General features: G+C 46.2%; 1 protein-coding gene across 1 annotated transcript in view; it reads right to left on the reverse strand.

Moving 5' to 3' along the window:
• Window positions 1–26,029, reverse strand: part of LOC117735539 (glutamate receptor ionotropic, NMDA 2C-like) — a 43,822-nt gene that overhangs the window by 12,984 nt on the left and 4,809 nt on the right. Inside the window, 6 exon segments of the mRNA XM_034540209.1 lie at window positions 250–403; window positions 1,293–1,461; window positions 8,572–8,783; window positions 12,010–12,124; window positions 16,770–17,024; window positions 17,026–17,369. Of these exon segments, the coding sequence (XP_034396100.1) occupies window positions 250–403; window positions 1,293–1,461; window positions 8,572–8,783; window positions 12,010–12,124; window positions 16,770–17,024; window positions 17,026–17,369 (1,249 nt within the window).

Consider the following 26,029-nt stretch of genomic DNA (forward strand, 5'->3'; position numbering starts at 1 on the left):
AACCCTGTAAATCTAAGAAAATATGATACTCTATAAAGAATACAAACAAAAAAATGTAAGTGGAGAAATATATAAACATATTAAATGTCGAATAATTAAATTAGTAAAATAATTTAAACATTTTTTATTTATCTATTTTAAATTGTAAACAGTACACGTTTAAGGAGTAAATACAGTAAATCAGGGGAGGAAACTGGTGCTATTTGAATCCCAGTATGTCACACGTCCAGACTGGGATCCCAGTCTCACCTAAAAAGGCCGACGGTGAGACCGTCCCGTTGCTCCTGGCGACCATCACGCTGATGCCCGTCTCCACAAACGGCACCGAGAAGTCGATGATCTCGGAGCGCTCTTCGTTTATGGTCAGCGAGCCGATGGCCATGTCCGCACGCTTGTAGAACACCTGAGGAAAGTCAATAAATATACATATTTATATTTATATTCAAGGTGTCATAACTCTGACCCTGTTTTGCCACTGCTGACCTTTGAGATAAATCTCTTCCCTCATTGACGCATCACACTCGGGCTGCGTCCCTGAGGGTGATTCACTGTCTGGTTCTTTAACGCCATCAAGGCGTTGTGTGAACCAACCCATCTCTAATGCAGGTGAGGCATAGCTGCATGTAGCATAATGGCTATTACATAAGACGTCTCAACAGGAGGGGGAATTAATCACAGCAGGCCATATATATTTATACTATTATTAATTAAATATAAAATAAAAACGTATACACAATTAAATATTAAATACATAAATTAAAATTAAATATCTTAAAAATTTAAATTCATTAATTCATATTTAATTAATAAATGAATTAAATAATAAATAAATAAGGATATGTTATATGTAATATTACAACCAGGAAGTGTGATTATTCACACATCAGGACTACGGAGGGAGACGCCTCATTGTGCACAATATTAAAATAAAACTATTACATATAAAATTAACGAGTATAAAATTAATTAAAAATATAAAATTAATAAGTTAATATAAAATATTATTTAATTTTTTTTTAAATAACATTAAAAGGTCACTGGGGCTCTGGCCAAACCTCCAAAGTTCAAACCTCTGATTTCACTCTTATCTTATACACACGGCGCTTTGCTCGTGATCAAAGAGAATGACACGGCTTGCTTTTTGAGCTTAATTCAACATTTCGTCAATTGTTGGGGTAAAAATACCGTTTGTTGGTTTTGTCGTTCTTTGCACGACATTTTAGACTTATGTTTTGCACCTTTTTGCAGCGTAATACAGAGAAGTGAAGCCCCCTTTAATTCAGAGGTCTTACCTCTCCGATCATCCCGTTCCAAATGCCCCGGACCAGCTTGCCGTGCTTGCCGTTGGTGACCAGGTAGAGGTCGTAGGAGAACTTTATGGTGCGGGACAACTTCTTCAGGATGTCGATGCAGAAGCCTTTACAGCACAGTTTGGTGTACGGCTCGGTGTGACCCACAATGCTGAGGGGCAAAGAGAGACCGACAGAGAGGGTGATGTTCTGTTTCATTGGCTTCAGTTCTCATTGTTATAAATGACGCTATTAAAGTCTCATTTTACATCATCAATTGAAGGGAAATCACAAATTATTATATCCAATAAGTTATTTGTACTATTTGGAAATACCAGTTTAATCAAGGCTCCAATTTGAAAATGGATAAAACAGCGTAATGTGAAATATTGAGCCATAAGTTTTATACGTAGGGTCGATATCTACAGTAAAGATCACGCTATTTTACATCTTCCGGTAATCACAACTACCTGTAATATATCATAGTTTCGCCACCACTTTTATTTTATGTTCATAATCAACAATGTACTAACGTGATGATCGGGGTGAAAAACAAAAAGTGTATAATTATCAACTAAACGTAAAACCTAAAAGTATTTGGGAGATTTTTAATGCGAGAGCTGATACAAAACCTCAGTTTTGGTCGTATAGTAAAACAAAAAAACTGTCAACAGACCACAGAAACCAAAGACCCCCCCCCCCCCCAACCCCCCATACATGACTGAGATGGACTGAGACACTGAGAGATAAATGTAAGGCAGGATGATGACAGTAGTGAGGAGAGGAGCAGCTTTGACGGCAGGAAATGAGTGTGTGAGTGTGTGTGTGTGTGTGTGTGTATAAATAAATGTGTGTGTGTGTGTGTGGGGGGGGGGGGGGCAGTTGGAGCTACTCCACAGGCCTGCGCATGATGCCGTGGCCCCGACAGATGGACGGACAGCTGGGCGGACCAAAACAAATCCAACGTGAATTAATCACAAACAAACAAAAGGCGGACGGGATTGAACCTCTCGGCTGCCTTGTTTGGACGGGATAATGCAGCGTGTTAATATAATAACACACGATAATAATAATAATAATAATAATAATAACGGCGGCTCGGCCAAAAAGAACACGTCAACACGTGACCCGAAGGAAAAGTTACACACTTCCAACACGCCATGGCCAGATTTACAGCTCGGTGCAGACGCAGAGTTTATTGCTTTGAATAATGCATCCCCTCTTTTTTTTATTTTCCGAGGGCTTTTTCTGTCGACTGTGATTGAGCGATGTGTCCACAGAGACGCTTTACAGTCATGCTATTTCTTTTGTTTGTGCCTTGATGAGTTTGAGACAAACAGACGCGCTCATCTGGATGTCACGATGCTAGAAATGTTCATGTTCATCATAACCAGGGAAATTCCACGACTTGCGATACCGAATTTGAGACCACGGTTAAAAAAATAAATAACATGCACTCCTTTGTAACTGTTTACGGACGCTATTTTGTGAATGGATTATTAATTTGTGATGATCCGCCTCAAATTTCTCACCCAGAAATAAATTTTACAAGATTAGATGTGCACACACGATGACGTTACATTTGTTTTTCAGTGTAAATGTATAAAAGGTTTAACAGTAAGTGTGCTTACTGATTGAGCCTTTAATGCAAAAACCTCTTTTTGCTCGTCAGTAGTGCTAATTAGTGGCTGCTTCGTGTTTCCACTGATTCCTAAGATGAAGACCACAAATACCCATAAAGTCTGACGTCCCTCAGAAAACTCCCTTCAGGGGAAGCAATCATGATGCCTTCAGACAACAGCAGCTTCCTGCTCTGCTCCTGTGCACGCAGCAGTGTATCGTATATCCAAACTCTCTTCCAAGCACCAGACAGTTTGACCCAGACGTGGAAGGCGATGTCTACAGTACGCTAAACCCTTTTAATGAGGACATGCAGCTGTGTAATACCTACCACACGCTTAAAGCTGCCTGAGTAACCCTGACCAAACGGAAAAAAGAGAAACGACGCGGGGTGCCGGCTCGCATACAGCACTGATCTTCAGACAGTCGGTGCATACCAAGTAAAAGAGGCTGACGTAAGGGCTGAAATCAATTCCCCTTACTTATCAGCAGGATTACCAAGAACGTGGGGATGAAAATGTCCCTCAGTTTTAACGGTGATGGGATGACGCAGGTGATGTGAGTCAGGAAGTGGCCTGTGAAAACATCCTGTACTCTGATCTAGAGAAAAATGTGTTTTATGTTTCGCGGTTGTTTGAGGATTTCTAGCTGCTTCCCTTCTTTGGGGTTTTTCGTTGATAGCGCCAAGTGCTGGCTGATGGTCATCACGCGGCAAACCTCCAGTTCTGAAGAGTGAAGCTTTAAACTAAACTTGCATTCTCTCTAATGGCCAGAAGGGGGCGACTTCTCTGGTTGCAAACATAGACCCGTTGGTTTTGTGGACTGACGTTCTGAAGCCTACTTGGATTACGGCCGTGGCCATCTTGTCTTTTTTTAAACGGAAGTGATCATATCTGGACTGAGGAAGAGTGATGTAAAGATGGCGTAAACATCTCAATCAACCACCTGGTAGCCCCGCCCTAAAGCATCCCCTGCTTTATGGTCTGTTTGACTCTAAATGACCAGAATTTACTAAATGAACATCACGCTGTATTGAAGAAGACTTGAAACTAGAGATTGAGACCAAAAACTAATGTTTACAATGTTTACTGAGGAATAAATCAAGAGAAGTAGAGTCATTTATATAGACTTCTATACAACCAGAGGAGTCGCCCCCTGGTGGTCAGGAGAGAGAATGCAGCTTTAACACATGAAGCATAGACTTCTATACAACCAGAGGAGTCGCCCCCTGGTGGTCAGGAGAGAGAATGCAGCTTTAACACATGAAGCATAGACTTCTATACAACCAGAGGAATCGCCCTCTTGTGGTCAGATACTTTCGCATTGGCTTCACTTGTCAGAAGAAGACAGAATATATTTGTATGCATTTAGTGGAAATTGACAGGTGTGGCCTGCCATTCGTAGGCAAAAGATGAATAACTTCTTTGTAAGTCATCATACGTATGAAGATCGTGGCACAGACGTTAAACACAGATATCAAATTAACAAATAGACTATAAATGATTCGTTAGACAGACAAATGTAACCGGTCAAAAATCTCACGGTTAACTGAATAAAGCTGAACCATTGACATCTTAAATCGTAGTTGTAGGTAAACATGAAAACAGGCCATTGCACCAAGGAGAGCCATTGTGTGGTGAGGCAGAGCTTTCCCTTAAATGAGTGCACTGCAGTGCGAGAGGGATGTATTTCTAAAACTATTAAATTGTCAGTGGCTGTCTCTCCTTCATCTTGGCTTTATGGTCCTGGGCAAAGTTGACGATCCAATTCTTTGTGTATTTATTCATCCAAAGAAACGTTACGGTCCGACATTAAAGCTTTATTTTCTTTCAGAGGAAACCAAAACAGACACACACACACCTCTACGGCGATGTGCACACGATGTGCAGTGCGAGGCACTGAGCCATGGGCGCGATGCAGGGAGCACTAATGACACGTCACCCCTTCACCTCCCCCAGACCTCCAGTCTAATGGACTCGGCGCCCACACATCAGAAACCAGGAGGCAATGAGACGGACAGGCGAGGCGCCGGGTCACAACCAACCGCGACGAATGGACACTTTAGAGGAAAACAAGGCCGCCACAGCAGACCGCGAGTAAACACCCCCCGGCTCACCAGATGCCGGGTTCAGGGCTCGGCTTCCCGTCGTCGGCTGCCAGTCGATATTTAAAATGCAACTTTGGGAATCGTTGCAAACGAGTCAGGTTATTTATTCAAAGCGTCGACATGTTTCTTTAGAGGAATGTTTGGAATCTGCTTCAGGAATGGTTACGTCCGTTCTCGAGGACATTTCAAGAGACAACATTCTCACTGAGAGGCTCTTGAAGTATTGGACCTCTTGAAGACGTCGTAAAGTGAGTAAGTAGTAAGTAAGTGCCGCTCCGTCACCAGGACCAGAAGGGGACATGAAATAGATTTGAAGGGTCGCTATTTCCACGACACAGACATATTAGATAGTTACTTTAAACTAAACTGTGTTTTAGGTGTTAAAGTACGACTGCAATCACCTTCAAAAGTTTGAAAAGTACAGTGAAAGCCAGTTGGCATTTTGACCCCACTGAGCAGGCAGGGTCGACAGTCTGGTTCTAGTTCCTCTCCTCTTTTTTAAAAGTATGTTTGGGCCTTCATTCAATGGTGGACGGTTTAGAAGTGATTAATTAGGGAGGAGGATTAACATGCAACAAAGGTCTACAGCTGGAACTGAACCGGGGATTTTGCAATCGCATTGTGATCAACCACGCGGTCGCCAACACGGCCCGACATGTAGTGTCTCCATCAGTACAGTCTGTTGGTGATTCCACTGGAGCAGATATATACGTGTAGTGCCTTGCTCAAAGGCACCTCACTGGTGGTAACTGTTCTCCATACCTTCTAGTCACAAGCTCGTGAGATAAGCTGCTTCTTTTTCACCTGAAGCTTCACCTCTTTACGCCTCTAGGACTATTTATATGAAACAAATCTGAGAGGGAACATCTCGTTGGCATGCATGGGTGGATTATAAAATATTAATCAGCCCCCTGGACACAGATGCCTTGAAAGTCCTTACCAGTCTGCTCAGAGATAAAGTTATATCATCTTATATCTTTCATCAGATTAGGAGGGACCATATTGGATTGTGTTAATACTGAACCTAAACCCAACAAAACCCAGGCACTCTACTTAAACCCTCCTTGGGTCCTTAGGCCTGTTGGGGAATCCAGTTAGAAGGTTTGGGAACAGCTTTCCTTAACCAGTGGGCTGGTTCCTGGTTCTGTTGCTCCGGGGAACTCATCCACAGCTCCGCTCGCTCTCCGCTTTAAATTAAATCAACTCGTGAGCGAGCGACCATTAAACACAGTTAATGTATGATGACATTATCTTCCCAGGTCAATACCGCCCTTCACCAGGGCATTCATTACCTCTGAATAAATCTATGGAGAGCCTGAGAATGTTCTGATCCCGAAGGGAAGCGCTCCTGCTAACTGCTTTGGGCAGTCGGGGCTCCGTTGGCTGCTTGTCAGGCCTCTCGGAGGAGGAATGAGGGAACTACACAGATGCTCTGCCAGGCTGGCCTCCTGCAGGGGATTGAAGGGGGCTGAGGGATTGAAATGGAGAACCTGCAGGACCGATGACTCCCTATTTAGAAAGCACTGATGTGGGTCTGAGTTTTAGCCATGTTGGGAGGGGGGGGGGGGGGGGGGACTTCAGGACATGGAGGTCATTCAGTTAAAGAAACCCTACAGAGCAGCGATGATTGCTTTTTTCCAATCACATCGAAGAGATCCTTCAAAATCATGTTGTGTATTTGTGTGAAAATACATTTTTAAAACGTAGATATTAGTTGTTTTGGTCACTTATCCAGGAACATTGCTCAACATCTGCTGGTTCCAGCTCCTCAAATGTAGTATTATACAAGTATTTTCTGCTTCGCTGTAATTGTGTGCAATTGTAAATAGCATATTATTGGGTTATGGACCTTTGGCGGGGTAACATAAGTCATTTGAAGAGGTCACTTTGGGGTCTGGGTGAACTTAATGGGCACATTTTCTTTCTGTAATTTTACAGACTGAAATAAATCAATTAAATCTAAGCACGATATAGTAATAACGTTATCTATCTTTGCAGCTCCATTAAAAATGTGCCATTGTGCCATCAGTGGAGTTATGAACTTTCTATAGCGGCAGCACGATGTGGTCAGCATGAGCGATAAAGCACTCCAGTCGTCCTGAAGAGGACGTGAGCCTCATCTGGCGTTCCCCTCATCTCGTTAATGCTTTTGTCAGTAATGGATAATGGCCAGCCCCCCCCCCCCCGCTAATGAGCACCAATATCAGTCTCTAGGTGTTCAGGATTGATGACATGACATAATCGTCTCATCTAATTGATACCCCACCATGCAGCACATATATTTCCCTGATTGGGTCACGGGGCGATGCCGTGGATTTTACACTCTGGCCGAGCAGCCTAATGAGTATCTCACCTCAAAAAGAGTCATGGCGGGCTAATGGCGCGCGGGGGGCGCTTAAGCTCATACCTAATGGCGCTCTCAAGCTAGATATGAATTCAATTAGGATGGCCACGTTGACATTTGATGGTGTTTGTGGGACTGTACGCTGGTAGAAAGTCGGGTTTGTGAGATGGTTTCTTGACTAAAGATGGTTCGGTGACAGCAAACGGTTTGTTGGTACATATCTATCTATCTATACATCTATCTATCTATCTATCTATCTATCTATCTATCTATCTATCTATCTATCTATCTATCTATCTATACATACATCTATCTATCTATCTATCTATCTATCTATCTATCCATCTATCTATCTATCTATCTATCTATCTATCTATCTATCTATATATCTATCTATACATACATCTATCTATCTATCTTATCTATCTATCTATCTATCTATCTATCTATACATCTATCTATCTATCTATCTATCTATCTATATATCTATCTATACATACATCTATCTATCTATCTATCTTATCTATCTATCTATCTTATCTATCTATCTATCTATCTATCTATCTATCTATCTATCTATCTATCTATATATATCTATCTATACATCTATCTATCTATCTATCTATCTATCTATCTATCTATCTATCTATCTATCTATCTATCTATCTATCTATCCATCTATCCATCTATCTATCTATCTATCTATCTATCTATCTATCTATCTATCTATCTATCTATCTATCTATCTATCTATCTATCTATCTATCTTATCTATCTATCCATCTATCCATCCATCCATCCATAGATAGAAGTGTAGACGTGAATGTGCATTGGCAGGTCTGCGTTACATATTCAAATATGTGGAGCAAGTATCTCCTGAAAAATACTCTCAGTAACTCCAGCTGTCTTTATGCCTCCGTGCCGGCGACAGCTGTTGCTTTAGGTGTTGTCTGTTCGTCCCTCTGGACGTTAACGCTCTCATAAATGCAATATCTCAAAGAAATTCCTTTTAATACATTTTCGATGTAAAGTGCAACGATGAGGCGGTCCTCTTTAGTTTCAGTGTGTCATTTGACGTAAATACAAAATGATTCAGTTCGATAAGCGGATTCAGCTGATTTGATGAATTGCCGTAACCCTGAAGTTTATGCGAACCGACACTTTAAAGTTTGACGCCGTGATACGATGTTCATCGTCGCCGCATCACTTACGACTCCGTCTTGTTGGACTGCCGTCGGCAGGGCACGGTGTTGCTGACGCATGTGCCGGTCACGGGGTCCACCGCCTCCACGATGACGAAGGGCCTCTCCTCCAGCGTGGCCACCGTCAGGTGCCTGTAGTCCGACACCGGCTCCAGGTAGGAGCCGTAGCGCGGCCACACCGGGTATCTCATTTGCATGATGCCCATCTCGAAGGTTCCCACCTGCAGGAGTCGAGAGAGAGAGAGAGAGAAAAGGAGGTGAGAGATCTCTGTTACCAAACTGCGTCTTCGGCATCAGAGGGAACCAGAACACGGCCTATCTCCACCTCCGATCTTAATGCGCTTGTCTCCGGGTCTCTAACCGGACACGTTGTTATCGTGCATCCTCCTGATTTGTGCATCTGGACGTTGCGGCAGCGAGGTTTCGGTTTTAGAGGAAATTGTTTTCCGGGTCATCGGGGGGATGTAACGAGTGCAATTACACATCGACTGCAACCAAAGCAATTCCACCCTCTCGCTCTTGTTACCAGTTAGCTAATTTTAATTGGATGTTGTGGGGAAATAAGCGTTCAAGCGTGCCTAATATGTAATCAAGATCTGAAATTAAACATTTGTTTGGATAAGCCGTGTGACCTGTTGAGGTTCCACGCTTTGACTCAGGAAATGAAGGACTCGAGGTCGCAGAGGGCCAGCTGGACCCCCAATTAGCTAAAACGCCAACTCATCCCAATGATTGTTGCCTTCATGCTGAATCAGACGCGCTTATTAAAGGATGCTTCGGTTGCCACAATTCATATAATGATTTTTTTATATTCGTAAGCATCCAGGCTGAAGCGGCTACAGTCTAATTATCCACAAAAAACATTGAAAATGCAGTAATAAAAAAAACAACCAAAAAAACATGTACTTAATTAATTTTCATTAAAATTGTGTTCGGTTTTCCTAAATCTTTGACCCTGCATCAGATCAGTGACTCCCGTAAACTGATCTGGGGTCTGCACAGCTGATCGTGAACAGACGTGTCACAGTTACACTCTCATCATGTTTCTGTCCACGCGGTGATTGAATTTACTTTTGGTCGCGAGGTAGTTTGAGCTGAATAACATTCATATTTGACTTTTTCCTGGAGGACTAAAATAAATAAATAAAGTTGTCAGTCTGGACAAAATATCCCCTACATATACTCTGATGGCACCAGTCAGTAGTGTGTCACAATGAGACGGTGGTGGTGGGTGGGGGGGGGGGGGGGGGGGGGGGAAGCAAATATCCCGATTCCCTCCAGACTTTTCCGTTGTTCCTCTCTCCCGCCCGTCATATTGATCGGTCCTGCTGTTTGTCTGTCGCGTACACTCGTGGGCTTTCAGTCCAGTCAATCACGGCGAGATGAAAAGCCCCCCCCCCACCCCCCCCACCCCGCTGTGCCGCCGACATCTTCATCGCTCATTCATAGTGGACCATACGTACGAAAAAAAGTGTTTTTTACGCAGCCCATTAAAAAGCAATGTCATGACAGGAAGGGGGGGGGGGTATTATTTTAAAATGAAAATGAACCATACAATGACTGCCACTCACGTAGCAGAGTTGGTATATTACAAAAAACTATGGGGGGGGGGATACTTCAATTAGCTTTTTGTCCTTCTCTTTGGTTTTTTTTTGGGGGGTTGTACTAAACCAGCCGCCCACTATTTCCGTGTGTGTGCGTGTCACAGATACGCAGCCAGAAAACAGCCTCTCGCATATCACCCTGCAGGTTAACAGTTACCTTGACTGGTTGGATAATAATAATCATCGAGGCTCTCCGGGAGCAGCACACCACTAAAGACTGCACGAGAGTTCAATAAACTGGACAGGTGAGGGGCGTACGCGCCAGGTATCGGGCCCGAAACGTGCACGATGGGAAGAAAAGAAAAGAAGAAGAAGAAGAAAAGGTAATCTGAAGGTGGAATTGATTTTCAGCTCTCAGAGAAAAAGACCCCCAGAGGCAACAGAAAGTTAAGCACAGCAAAGCTATCGCCGAACACCATTGATTCATTTCCTGAAATGAGCATGTTCTCCTCCCCATGAAAGGTTTATTCAAAGGTCAGTGTGTGGGAACGAGACTCCCTTCAGCTAGGAGCTCAGGAAGGGAACGCGCTAATAGGGAAGGGTATCGTTACTGCTTATCGGTTATCAATACTCTTATGGCTTCTTTTTGATTATTTTGCGAGGGAAAAAAAGACAATTAATTAAGAATATAACTGACATTTCTTTATGTTTCTTGTATGTTTTTTTAATTATTGCCGATCGTTGATGATCCACGTTGGCAGACACAGATCTCTTTGATTATATCCGCAAAAATGATTTAAACCGCTCTGAAGGTGTAAAGCCCCAAAAAATGCTTCATAATTCATTTTCTCTGAATAGAGCCTGAACGCATCACAATGTAACTGAGAGGAAGCTCCGTTGGCCGTTAGCGGTGCTGCTAACGTTCCTAGCTTTGTTTTTTTTTTTTATAGTGTAACGTTATCAGAGATCAGAGACTAGAAAAGAATGAATGCCTGAATACTGAATATTGTATGAAAAAGATCGTCAGATTCACCGTAGAATTATATTTATTTCAATAATTTGACGGACCCACACAACATCGACTGGAAATAAACGTGCCCGTAAATTTGGAGCCGTATTCATTCTGATCGACTTCTGTTTGCTCCCGTCACCAATTAGCTTCCCGTTAGCGCTCGGCCTCGACGACATATTGGAAATTAACAGGAAGTCGCACCGGTAAACATACATTTTACATAATTAACTTTAAAAAGCCGCCTGCGGCTGTTTACTTTTGATGATGTTTAACTGAACGCCTTCTTTTCAACGGGTGGAGTAAGTCAACTACCGTGGTTTGAAGTTAATGTTTCCATCTCCAGATGAATGCGTTTGCGTGGGCCTTTTTGAAGAGATCGGGGGAGTAAGTGACAGATTTGTGCGCGGAAGGTAGAACTCGTGGGTGTGGTCAGAAAACTGTATTTCATTTGAAGTCGTCGGTGTCGGTGGACTCTTCACGAAGAAACCAGTGAGGTATGAAATCTCTCTCTTCTGTTTTTACATCGTGGTTTTATCACTCAATAAACGTTGGCTCTAAGTTTAGTACGATAAGAGGTTATGCTCGATGCTAAGGATCTGCTTCCAGAGCCTTCCTCTTTATGTACTCAACGTATTGTTTTTTTAAACTTCGTTACATTCTGTCGCAATAAATTTGGTCGACACACGTTTCTGGAGCACATTTATGCTTTTGTTCGTTTGCAGTTTCTTTGTGAACAAACAAATGAAGCATTGATGAGGAGAGAAAAGTCCTCTGTTTTTTGTGTCCGTCGCCTTCCTCGAAGTTTGAAAACGTTTGAGCGTCCGCTCCGTGGGCTCGATAGCGCCCGCTAATCGTTTCAATCGTCAGACAACCAGGTGAATGAACGCTCACCTTGTCCCACTGCCTCTCTCGGTCCAGAGTGATGATGATCATGGCCGGATTCACCAGGTAGCCGTTGCTGTTGAAGGAGAAGTCGTTGTGTTCCCAGGTCACATTCAACATGTGCCTGCAGGGAAACAAAGATCAAAGAGGAAAGATGATCACTTTGCCGTGTAAATCACACACCGGGCTTTTACTGAAACAACTATAGTTACAGTGAGAAACCCGGCAATGTTCAGCTTCGCTATCCCAAAGTAGGAGTGGAAGGAAAAAAATCTGTACGCTTTCCCTTTTCATTAATAATTCACGTAAAAAGATTGGTGTCAGACGGCGGCTCAGATGACACTGAAGGTGTTGGATGCTATCGGGATTGTGTTGAATGCAGATCCCCAAGAAACTTTACCAGAATATTACGCACACGGCAGTGTGTTAGTAGAAAGAAACGCTTAAAAAGAACCCCCCGTATTATGATAGGTAGCCTCTGCACCTCTTTGTGAACTCCACGTTGCTGTTATTTGTGGCGGTCATGAAGTATTATACTATAAGTTTGCATTTGGTGCACATGGTGATACATCTGTGTTTGTGTAATCCTATTCTCTGTAACTTATTGTTTGGGGTCATTAAAGATGACCCTTAAAGATGATTAAGGGTATCAGTGTGCCGTTGGCATTCACCTTTATTCTGCAAAGGCACCAACACATGAAAGAATCTGCATTCACATACAAATCCAGTAAAAGTGGAACTGAATGAAACTCTTCCTCCCAATGCACACGTTTAATTCTTATATTTATTCTGATTTATTTTCAATTTAATAGCACAAGAGATGCTTTTCAGTTTTACAGCCTGTTGCCTCGTGAGAAAAGTTTGCGCAGTGGGATCAATAATTGTTTGAAAAGTCCCTTTTCATGAAAGTCGTTGCCAGGGGACCAAATGCAACGTCCTTCCTCTTGTCTTTAAGTAGAAATATTTGTGTTATTTTTATTCTACACGTTTCATGGCTTCCTCGTTAGCGCGTGCTTTTTGAATGCGACATTCAAATTCAAACGGTACACTGTTTTATGCTTTTCATGCACAAATCGGTGCCTTAAGCTGCGTTCACACCAAAAGCGTTGCGAATATTCACGTGAGTTTACTCGCCCGACAAGTTGTGGTTCATTCGCGCCTAAGAGGGGGCGTGGCTTATCTCCATGGCTTTACTCCGTGGACACAGTTATCAATTTGCGTCGTTCTCAAACATTCACGTCTGTGCATTGACTTTGGCTTTTGGGATCAACTCGCGCGAAAAAATTCTCAACGCTTTTGGTGTGAACGCAGCATTAAACATGGATTCAAATTATTGCCAGAATGCAGTATTTAACCCGGACTCCGCTCGGTCACTTTTGCCTGTAAAGAAAAGAAAATTCAGTTCAGGGAACAAGAGAACTCCTCACCAGCACCCATTCTATCCTCATTTACAACTGACAGAGTATGGCTTTTATTTTTCGACACATTCCTCGCGCGTCGTATAAATCGTCTCAGTCAAACCATTTAAAACACGTTAGATAACGTTGCTAAAAAATGCCTCGTCACTCAAGCAGAGAGCCGCGGCGACACGACGGAGACACGTTTTTTTTTATCTGACAGCTTCTGCAGTGTGAAGAGAGCGTCTCTCTCCTCCGATTCCGCGGCGTCATCACTCACATCCCGTTATATCCGACCGGCGGCGCTTCCTCTCACCTCAGCCGCCGCGGCCGACAGAGGTGATGAAAATCCCGCTGGGAGGGAGAACAGCCTTCGGGCTCTGTCTGCGTGAAAAGCCTATTTAATCTGGTAATCTGCAATAATCCCATTAACAGGTGAGCTGACTCATTACCAGAAGCTTGTTTGAAAAAATAAAGTCCAATCAATTGAGGACAAATCAGAGAACCGCGGGGGATGTTAGCCTTTGATCTGCTGCAGAGAAGACACGACTGACCACAAAGTTAATGGAGAGTGCTTAGTTCTGTCTCGCCGACCTTCACGTCACCGGCCAACGAGTCGTGCCCGCTGGGTTCAGAAAAGTCCAGCAGGGATGAATGGGGTAAGAGGGGGGGGGAATCAAAGTCCGAGATAATGTTCACCGTTTCCACTTTTAAAAAGGAAAAGTTGTCTCCCCTGCAGCTCCGAACCGACACCAAAAGAGAGGATTACTTCTGACAAGAGGGAGAGATGTTTCATAATGCAGGAGAAGACGCCACACATTTACACTCCACTCCCCCCTCTCCCTGAACGACCTTCAGTTCCCTTTTGAGCCAAAAGCTGACGCCCCAAACACTATTTTACTGATTAAAACATTTTTTTTCCAAACAAAATAGGATTTTCCCACCGTGCTCTTGCACTTTTTCAGGCACATTTCAATGTCAGGAGAAGCCCCGCCCTCATCCGCTGTCACCGAAGCACCCCCCCCCCCCCCCCCCCCCCCTCGCAATTTCCTTCGCCGTCTCCGAGAGATCCAGAGCCGAGGACACGAGGAGAAGGATGGGGAAGTGTGACAGTCGCTTTGAAACGTTTTTACATCAGCAAACAGATGGGAAGTCATGCATAAATAAACCACTCTTGACCTCATGTGCGGGTTCCACTGATGCTAATCTATTTCTGATGTGTCTATTATGATATATCGGGAATTAAAGAGAGAAGTTATCCTCGGCCAAAATTCTGCTCGTCCCAAACAGAGTTAATAAGGAACAGTTTAACAATTAAAAAAAAAGACAGGATGAGTTGTTAGATGGAAACTTCAAACGATCCATGATTATGTTTTCCTCTCGTGGATGTTGGGTCAGAAAAAGGAGGCCGGCATCCAAAGGGACAGAGAGGCTGCAGTTTGCAGACTTAACAGCCGGCATTGAATTCTTTCATCCTTGAACCACAAACCGTCCTGGATCTCAATCCAGTGGCTTTTAAAAGTATAAACCTGAATGTGCAAGTGAAGCACGAGAGTTGTCGTTTTTTGCAAAATATTTGTTTTGTTCAGGTCCAAAAAACATGACCATTTGTGTGAAAAGAATGAAATCAAGTCTGATTGATGGTCAAGACCATCAGTCTTGATCTCAATCGTGCAACAACGATAAAATCAAAGACAATCGCGATGAAGCGATTATTTGAAGGCTCTCGTGTCGTGATGCGTCCATGTATCGTACGATAAGTCAATAACGTAAAAATGGTGGAGGTCGTGTCCATGTATCATACGATACGTCAATAACGTAAAAATGGTGGAGGTCGTGTCCATGTATCGTACGATAAGTAGATAACGTAAAAATGTTCGAGGTCGTGTCCATGTATCGTACGATACGTCAATAACGTAAAAATGGTGGAGGTCGTGTCCATGTATCGTACGATAAGTAGATAACGTAAAAATGTTCGAGGTCGTGTCCATGTATCGTACGATACGTCAATAACGTAAAAATGGTGGAGGTCGTGTCCATGTATCGTACGATAAGTCAATAACGTAAAAATGGTGGAGGTCGTGTCCATGTATCGTACGATACGTCAATAACGTAAAAATGTTCGAGGTCGTGTCCATGTATCGTACGATAAGTCAATAACGTAAAAATGGTGGAGGTCGTGTCCATGTATCGTACGATACGTCAATAACGTAAAAATGGTGGAGGTCGTGTCCATGTATCGTACGATACGTCAATAACGTAAAAATAGTGGAGGTCGTGTCCATGTATCGTACGATAAGTAGATAACGTAAAAATGGTGGAGGTCGTGTCCATGTATCGTACGATACGTCAATAACGTAAAAATGGTGGAGGTCGTGTCCATGTATCGTACGATACGTCAATAACGTAAAAATGGTGGAGGTCGTGTCCATGTATCGTACGATAAGTAGATAACGTAAAAATGGTGGAGGTCGTGTCCATGTATCGTACGATACGTCAATAACGTAAAAATAGTGGAGGTCGTGTCCATGTATCGTACGATAAGTCAATAACGTAAAAATGGTGGAGGTCGTGTCCATGTATCGTACGATACGTCAATAACGTAAAAATAGTGGAGGTCGTGTCCATGTATCGTACGATAAGTCAATAACGTAAAAATGGTGGAGGTCGCGTCCATGTATCGTACGATAAGTCAATAACGTAAAAATGGTGGAGGTCGTGTCCATGTATCGTACGATAAGTAGATAACGTAAAAATGGTGGAGGTCGCGTCCATGTATCGTACGATAAGTCAATAACGTAAAAATGGTGGAGGTCGTGTCCATGTATCGTACGATACGTCAATAACGTAAAAATAGTGGAGGTCGTGTCCATGTATCGTACGATAAGTCAATAACGTAAAAATGGTGGAGGTCGTGTCCATGTATCGTACGATACGTCAATAACGTAAAAATAGTGGAGGTCGTGTCCATGTATCGTACGATAAGTCAATAACGTAAAAATGGTGGAGGTCGCGTCCATGTATCGTACGATAAGTCAATAACGTAAAAATGGTGGAGGTCGTGTCCATGTATCGTACGATAAGTAGATAACGTAAAAATGGTGGAGGTCGCGTCCATGTATCGTACGATAAGTCAATAACGTAAAAATGGTGGAGGTCGTGTCCATGTATCGTACGATAAGTAGATAACGTAAAAATGGTGGAGGTCGCGTCCATGTATCGTACGATACGTCGATAACATAAACATCGTAAAAATGATTGATTTTGTGTCAATGTATCTTACGATAATTCGACAACAAGCAACAGAAACAAGGAAACGAGGAAGCGTCGGTTGAAATGCGATGAAATGAAGTCCCGTGAACTTCCGCCTACCTGAACAGCGTGTCGTTGGTGACCGACGGCTTGACGGGGTTGTGACAGTCGCTCTGGCCCTCGGGAACGAAGCCCCTCTGTTTCCGAAAGCTCTGCACGCCTTTCACCACGATGGCCACGCCGTCCCGGACCCTCTTCCTCAGGCTCATCCTCCACCGGTCCGTGATGATGCTGATGAGCCCCACGGGGAAGCTGTCCGGCGGGGCGATGTCCGGGTTCCCCACCGCCAGGCTTGGGATAATCCAGATGTAGCCCCCCCACCAGCCTGGACTCGGACGCCATGCTGAACAGGTACTGGGCCTCCTCGTGGGAGCAGTAGACCAGCAGCACCTGGGCGTCGATCTGCTGCAGCAGCCTCCGCGCCCGGACGTCGTTCAAGCCGTCGGCGGACATGTCGAAGGTCAGCACGTCCTGCAGTTCCCAGATGAAGTAGCTGGTGTCGGTGAAGGACTTAACGTAATCCACGTAGGTTTCGTAGCCCGGGTACAGGCTGGTTATGACCACGAAGCTGTCCCAGTTGTACTCCTCCATCACCTTGAACATGCCGTTGATCTGCTGCTCGATGGAGGAGCCCAGCTGAAGGAAGTTGGAGCCCTCGCCCTGTATGAGGAGGAAAACATCATCACGAGGAGGTGGAGATATGAGAAGACCTTTACGGTTAGTTAGCTCGGGACCAGCATGAAAGAACCCCAAAACCCGTCAGAGGAATTAAAAAGCATGTTTATTTTTTTAAACAATTGGCAACAGAAGCTGCACAAAAACGTCAGATCTTTCATCTTTCCCACGGTCAACGAACGCATCATGTGTGACGAATGCTTCTACCAGAAATATATCTCATATAAAATATCGTCTCGAATAAACCGTTTGCTCTAATAAGATACCGTAAAAAACATGAAGTTATGAGCTTCTCAGCTCAACTAGGGAGCCACGATTGATCCGTGTGAGACCGACAGTCACGTGACAACAATTCAGTGAAACTTGGATTGCACCGCTGAACACTGAGCAGAGAGGTTGTACAAATGAGAGTAGTTCTGTACATAGAACACGTGGAGATTCCTTTTCGCCTTTTTTTCGCCGTTTTTTCACCCAACACTTTGGAACAAAGAAATTCGTTTCTGATTTCTGTGCATTATACCTGCGTCGTAATGCACAGAAAGACGTGTCTGAGTTGTGTGCTGGTTCCTCAGAGGTGCAGGACTTTTATATTGCACAGAGATTTAGAGCCACGGAGAGTTCACGTCTTAATTCAATTTGTATGACGTGCAGTCGGATCTCTGGAGGAACCGTGTTCTTTCCCTGAGAGAGAACACGCGTAACCGCCGGCCGGTGGGGCTCTGTGGTGCGGCGTTGACGAGAGTTAAGTGGTTCTGCTTTATTTTGCTCTTGCGGGAGCCGCAGACCCATTCATCACTTAAACTCACACGTCCTACTTGTGTCATCCTCACTTTCAAATTCAGAAGGATGGCACCATCACCGTGGCCGGCGCGGCGCTCTGCGTTCCATCCGTCTTTCCTGCAAATGCGACGACCTTGAGAGAGGAACGAGTTTTCTTTTTTCTTTTCCAGGAGGATGAAATATACTTCGTGACATCTTGCGATGTGTGATGCTTCTTTTAAAAGAAAGCACTTTGGGGGGAAGTGAAGCTTCAGGTGTCGTGAAAATGGACCGTTTTGTCCGAGGCGGTTCACCTGCTGTGACATCAGTGATTGGGGGTGTGGCCAAAGGGGCCTGAGAGACCCCCCCGGGGAGGAAAATGGCGCAGCGGCAGCTTTTTTTTGCCTGTGATTTAGTATTGAGTTACCCTTTAAAGGTGCCGCCTGCAACATTTTAAAATCAATGAATCACCAAAAGGCAAGAACAGCCGGCCGGTGCACTTTACTCATTTGGTGGGAAACGCGTTAAATTCCTTCAAGATCGAAGAGCTGCGGCAAAAAAACATGAAGAAATAGTTTAAATGAAGCCAAAGCTTGACCATGTGCTGATGAAATAAAGGACAGAAAGTTTATTGTTATAACTATTTGTCTGATTGACAATGTTTTGCTTTCATCCTCAAAGCGTAGTTTGCTTACTCAAAGTGTTTTTTATTGTCAAGTTAGTAAAAAGTGGCAGATAAACAATAAAAAAAATGTACTTAATAAAACAATTTATTATTGATATCACTGATGGATGATGTGTTACCTTCTTTTCAAGCAAAATTGATTGTATTTACATTTTATTTTTATTTATTTATTCATCAAACAATTTAAACATCAAAGTGATTTTTTATCCCGTCAACAAAAATGTTTTATTAATTCCTTACGACTGAGATGTTAATCTTTAATAAAACTAAATATATTTTTATATACATATATAAATATAAATAAACACTCACTAAAGGGTATATTAACACCATGCTACTTTATCCTCGATGCAGTTTGTATATAACGGTCTGTACAGCACTATTTGAATCAGTTATAAGCCTTTAATTTAAGAAAGTTATTATTATTGATCAACTGATGAATTATTGACACGTGTAACTGTGTAAAAGCGGTGAGGAACATGAGCACATGTAGATTTATACCGATGTGTCGCTATGTAATTACAGCGTGACGGTGATGGATGGAAGCGGCTCCACGTGCGCGGCTCCACGTGCGCGGCCCGTTAGCTTGAACACAGATTATTGATTCTTCGGCAGAGTCCAGTTACCGCGTCTCGTCTTCACCCAAACGTCGTAATCGAACCGCGACTCGCCGGCAGCGGCGCGACATTAGTGTGAGCGAGGGCGTATAAAGAGAGAAGAATAATGTTTTTTATTCTATCGGAGGACTTGTGTGTGTGGCTTTGCCTCTCAAGTACAAATATACGCTGCGATGCTCTTTGTCTGTCTCAGTCAGGCTGATATGGTATGTGCCCCCCACCTCCTGACCCCTCTCCCTCTCTGGGGAGAAAAGAACCCTCAGCTGAGGATTGGAGGGGTCAGGTATACTGAGACCGCATCTCATTCAGCCTCAACGGATCTCATTCAGCCTCCTCGCTGCCCTTGAAGGATGTCCAGAGTCGCTGTGACGTATGAGCGCCGTACGATTTCAGACGCCCACGGGAACGTTTTTCCTCTGCTCTCGAGTCCTCTCCGCTTCCAGCCACGGGTTGATTTCATTTTTTCATTTTTATTTATTTGTTTATTTTGCACACGAATCAACAGTAAAACAGGAAGTGAGCCGGAGAGGCTAATTGTCCTTCAAATCAGTTAAAACCCAAAGCTCGTAACTTTCCTTTGGTCTCGTATGTTCCTGACAATATTCACATGGAAATGGGTTTCCTGTGCACGAGATGGACTAGACTGCAGTGGAGGCCGGCCGGCTGCATGCACCAAAACCAGTCGCAGGGATCTCATGCAGGTTGGTCACGGCTTGTTGTCAGAGGGGAGCGCCCTGCAGCTCCACTCGATCTCCACAGCTCAATTAGTGGAGGAGCGGACCGATAGCCAAATGAGACCAGGGGGGCGCGCTACCGCCTCGAGCCACGACCGCCCCGTCAGGGTGCAGAGCCGGTTGCTGGGTTACCGGCCAACGCGTATGCATGGCAATGAAATGAAACGGTCGCAGCCGGTGACGCCGAGTGCAAGTATGAATTCCCCACCGGTACTGAAGAGTCCTGTGATGTGTTATCCAGACGCATCTGAAGGCCAACGTGTTGCTACCCGTTTACCCGGGGCAAAAGGAACAAAAGAAATCCTGCAATCTGGGGGCCGCGTCCCATTTCGCTCCCGATCGTCCACCGAGAGTTCTGTCTCTAGGAGAGGAGATGACATCTCACGACATGTACGATCGCATGTTGCCCAATACTGTGGTGTGTGTGTGTGATTATGAGCGGGCTGGATGTAAATGGTATCAGCCTCTGGTCCGTGGGTAAGCTTCCACAGTGTCCACAGCAGCTCACAGTCATAGTCCACAGTCCCAAAGAAGCTTACGGCCATTGAGTGGAGAGCTTAGCTTCTCAAGCTTGAGATTACATCCACACCGCGTAACATATACACAAGGATGCATTTTCCACTTTTGAAGGACGAGGGTGAAGGACAAGTGTGAAGGACGCCGGTGAAGGACGAGGGTGAAGGACGAGGGTGAAGGACAAGTGTGAAGGACGAGGGTGAAGGACGAGGGTGAAGGACAAGTGTGAAGGACGAGGGTGAAGGACGAGGGTGAAGGACGAGGGTGAAGGACAAGTGTGAAGGATGCCGGTGAAGGACGAGGGTGAAGTACGAGGGTAAAGGACGAGGGTGAAGGACAAGTGTGAAGGACGCCGGTGAAGGACGAGGGTGAAGGACGAGGGTGAAGGACGAGGGTAAAGGACGAGGGTGAAGGACGAGGGTGAAGGACGAGGGTGAAGGACGAGGGTGAAGGACAAGTGTGAAGGACGAGGGTGAAGTACGAGGGTAAAGGACAAGGGTGAAGGACGCCGGTGAAGGACGCCGGTGAAGGACGAGGGTAAAGGACGAGGGTGAAGGACGAGGGTGAAGGACAAGTGTGAAGGACGAGGGTGAAGGACGAGGGTGAAGGACGAGGGTGAAGGACAAGTGTGAAGGACGCCGGTGAAGGACGAGGGTGAAGTACGAGGGTAAAGGACGAGGGTGAAGGACAAGTGTGAAGGACGCCGGTGAAGGACGCCGGTGAAGGACGAGGGTGAATGACGAGGGTGAATGACGCGGATGAATGACGCGGATGAAGGACGACGATGAAGGACGCGGATGAAGGACGCCGGTGAATGACGCGGATGAAGGACGAGGGTGAATGACGCCGGTGAATGACGCGGATGAATGACGCGGGTGAAGGACGAGGGTGAATGACGCCGGTGAATGACGCGGATGAAGGACGCGGGTGAATGACGCCGGTGAATGACGCGGATGAAGGACGCGGGTGAAGGACGCCGGTGAATGACGCCGGTGAATGACGCGGATGAATGACGCGGGTGAAGGACGAGGGTGAATGACGCCGGTGAATGACGCGGATGAAGGACGCGGGTGAATGACGCGGATGAAGGACGCGGGTGAAGGACGCCGGTGAATGACGCGGATGAAGGACGAGGGTGAATGACGCCGGTGAATGACGCGGATGAAGGACGCGGGTGAAGGACGCCGGTGAATGACGCCGGTGAATGACGCGGATGAAGGACGACGATGAATGACGCCGGTGAAGGACGCGGATGAAGGACGCGGGTGAAGGACGCGGATGAAGGACGCGGGTGAATGACGCGGATGAAGGACGCCGGTGAATGACGCGGATGAAGGACGCGGGTGAAGGACGCGGATGAATGACGCGGATGAAGGACGCGGGTGAAGGACGCGGATGAATGACGCCGGTGAATGACGCGGATGAATGACGACGATGAAGGACGCGGATGAATGACGCGGATGAATGACGCGGATGAATGACGCCGGTGAATGACGCGGATGAAGGACGCGGGTGAATGACGACGATGAAGGACGCGGATGAAGGACGCGGATGAATGACGCGGATGAAGGACGCGGATGAAGGACGCGGATGAAGGACGCGGATGAATGACGCCGGTGAATGACGCGGATGAAGGACGCGGATGAATGACGACGATGAAGGACGCGGATGAATGACGCGGATGAAGGACGCGGATGAAGGACGCGGATGAATGACGCGGATGAATGACGCGGATGAATGACGCGGATGAATGACGCCGGTGAATGACGCGGATGAAGGACGCGGGTGAATGACGCGGATGAATGACGCCGGTGAATGACGCGGGTGAAGGACGCGGGTGAATGACGCGGATGAAGGACGCGGATGAAGGACGCGGGTGAATGACGCGGGTGAATGACGACGATGAAGGACGCGGATGAAGGACGCCGGTGAATGACGCGGGTGAATGACGACGATGAAGGACGCGGATGAAGGACGCCGGTGAAGGACGAGGGTGAATGACGCGGATGAAGGACGCGGATGAAGGACGCCGGTGAAGGACGCCGGTGAATGACGCGGATTAAGGACGACGGTGAAGGACGAGGGTGAAGGACGCGGATGAATGACGACGATGAAGGACGCGGATGAAGGACGCCGGTGAAGGACGAGGGTGAAGGACGCCGGTGAATGACGCGGATTAAGGACGCCGGTGAAGGACGAGGGTGAAGGACGCCGGTGAAGGACGCCGGTGAAGGACGCGGATGAATGACGACGATGAAGGACGCGGATGAAGGACGCCGGTGAAGGACGCGGATGAATGACGACGATGAAGGACGCGGATGAAGGACGCCGGTGAAGGACGAGGGTGAAGGACGCCGGTGAATGACGCGGATGAAGGACGCCGGTGAAGGACGAGGGTGAAGGACGCCGGTGAAGGACGCCGGTGAAGGACGCCGGTGAAGGACGAGGGTGAAGGACGCGGATGAAGGACGCGGGTGAAGGACGCTGATGAAGGACGCCGGTGAATGACGCGGGTGAAGGACGCGGGTGAAGGACGCGGGTGAAGGACGCGGATGAAGGACGAGGGTGAAGGACGAGGGTGAAGGACGAGGGTGAAGGACGTTGGTAAAGGACGAGGGTGAAGGACGCGGGTGAAGGACGAGGGTGAAGGACGCGGGTGAAGGACGAGGGTGAAGGACGCGGGTGAAGGACGCGGGTGAAGGACGAGGGTGAAGGACGTTGGTAAAGGACGAGGGTGAAGGACGCGGGTGAAGGACGAGGGTGAAGGACGCGGGTGAAGGACGAGGGTGAAGGACGAGGGTGAAGGACGTTGGTAAAGGACGAGGGTGAAGGACGCGGGTGAAGGACGAGGGTGAAGGACGCGGGTGAAGGACGCGGGTGAAGGACGCGGGTGAAGGACGCGGGTGAAGGACGAGGGTGAAGGACTAGTGTGAAGGACGCGGGTGAAGGATGAGGGTGAAGGACGCGGGTGAAGGACGCGGGTGAAGGACGAGGGTGAAGGACGCGGGTGAAGGACGAGGGTGAAGGACGCGGGTGAAGGACGCGGGTGAAGGACGAGGGTGAAGGACGCGGGTGAAGGACGCGGGTGAAGGACGAGGGGAAGGACGCGGGTGAAGGACGAGGGTGAAGGACGCGGGTGAAGGACGAGGGTGAAGGACGCGGGTGAAGGACGAGGGTGAAGGACCCGGGTGAAGGACGCCTGTACGACGGACACGGAATGCATCCAGAAGAAATTGGAAGGAAACGAGAGATCGAAGTCACTCAGCTCAAAGGGGCTGAAGCCACGATGACTGCATCCACCTCTTTCTCTCTCTCTCTCTTTCTCTCTCTCTCTCTCTCTTTCTCTCTCTCTCTCTCTCTCTCTTTCTCTCTCTCTCTCTCTCTCTCTCCTGGCCACGGTTCTTTGCGGCGACATATGTCTGCCTTCGGCACGCAGCAGGAAACGCCCCGGCGTCGCCTTCCTGTGCTGCTGACGTCACGTAGATCCTGCACGGCAACCAGAAACAGACACACAACTCCCTGGTCGATTGCCACTCACACAAAAATTAAATAAAGTAAACACATAATGACACCGTGAAGATGGTTTGGACCGAGACTGAAATAGTATGAATGAACATGGAAGTTCACTTTTAGTTAATTGATCCAACACATTAAAATATCTTACAAAATCAAACTGTTTCTAGTTAAATATTTGTATTCCAATCACCATGTTAACATAGTCATTTTCTCAAAGGCTTCTATACAACCAGAGGAGTCGCCCCCTGGTGGTCAGTAGAGAGAATGCAGCTTTTACACGTGAAACATAGACTTCTATACAACCAGAGGAGTCGCCCCCTGGTGGTCAGTAGAGAGAATGCAGCTTTACACGTGAAACATAGACTTCTATACAACCAGAGGAGTCGCCCCCTGGTGGTCAGGAGAGAGAATGCAGCTTTAACACATGAAGCGTAGACTTCTATACAACCAGAGGAGTCGCCCCCTGGTGATCAGGAGAGAGAATGCAGCTTTAACACATGAAGCGTAGACTTCTATACAACCAGAGGAGTCGCCCCCTGGTGGTCAGGAGAGAGAATGCAGCTTTAACACATGAAGTATAGACTTCTATACAACCAGAGGAGTCGCCCCCTGGTGGTCAGGAGAGAGAATGCAGCTTTAACACGTGAAGCGTAGACTTCTATACAACCAGAGGAGTCGCCCCCTGGTGGTCAGGAGAGAGAATGCAGCTTTAACACATGAAGCGTAGACTTCTATACAACCAGAGGAGTCGCCCCCTGGTGGTCAGGAGAGAGAATGCAGCTTTAACACATGAAGCGTAGACTTCTATACAACCAGAGGAGTCGCAGGAGAGAATGCAGCTTTAACACATGAAACCAGAGGAGTCGCCCCCTGGTGGTCAGGAGAGAGAATGCAGCTTTAACACATGAAGCGTAGACTTCTATACAACCAGAGGAGTCGCCCCCTGGTGGTCAGGAGAGAGAATGCAGCTTTAACACATGAAGCATAGACTTCTATACAACCAGAGGAGTCGCCCCCTGGTGGTCAGGAGAGAGAATGCAGCTTTAACACATGAAGCATTGGCTTCACTCACAGTACTTAGTTAAATCAAGGACTTCCTTCACTCAAAACCGCTGGTGGCCCCTTTGACACGTACTTGCTGATATATAATGTTTCTTGTCACAACAGCCCACCTGAGTGGTTCAACTCTTAACATATACACATGTACTCTGCCTCTGGCTGCTTTGTATGCTCTGTTCTCGTTACGCTGCTCCCGTGCCAGTGGTTTTAAAATGCAGCAGGAGGTGTAGGAAGAGACGAGCGAGTTCAGGACGCAGCGACGGCAGACAGAGAGAGGAAAAAAAAGCAACTGCTCTAGTTTTGAGAAAAGCCTCGGGCTCTTGTTCCTGCAAATACAATCATGGTTTCTGCTGGCGTCTGACTTACATTCTTGTCCACTTCACAGGGCTGCGGCTCGGAGGATGTGATCTGTGAGAATGCTTCAAAAGGATGCCTTTGAATTTCAGGTCAGGAGATTGAGCTAAATGCATAATGAGAGATTGATTTTGTGCTGCGGTTGTTCTGGAATGAAGCCGTAAGAAGAAGAACCTTTTTCTCCTCACGCGTAACGACTCCTGAAGGAGTTTATTTGTTCAGAGAAGTCTCAAATCACAAAACTACTGATGCCAAAGCTCCACATGAAGGGTTGTCAGTTAAAACTAGAGCCCTTTGTCTTACTGATATGCTTCGTTATCACTCATAGTCCATGCTGGTTTACCCCTTTTTCACACTGCAGTAACTTCAGCCTCTTTAATAAAAAGCTTCTCTCTCCAATATGAC

The sequence above is a fragment of the Cyclopterus lumpus genome, chromosome 8 (genome assembly GCF_009769545.1).
Source record: "Cyclopterus lumpus isolate fCycLum1 chromosome 8, fCycLum1.pri, whole genome shotgun sequence".
Classification (NCBI taxonomy): domain Eukaryota; kingdom Metazoa; phylum Chordata; class Actinopteri; order Perciformes; family Cyclopteridae; genus Cyclopterus; species Cyclopterus lumpus.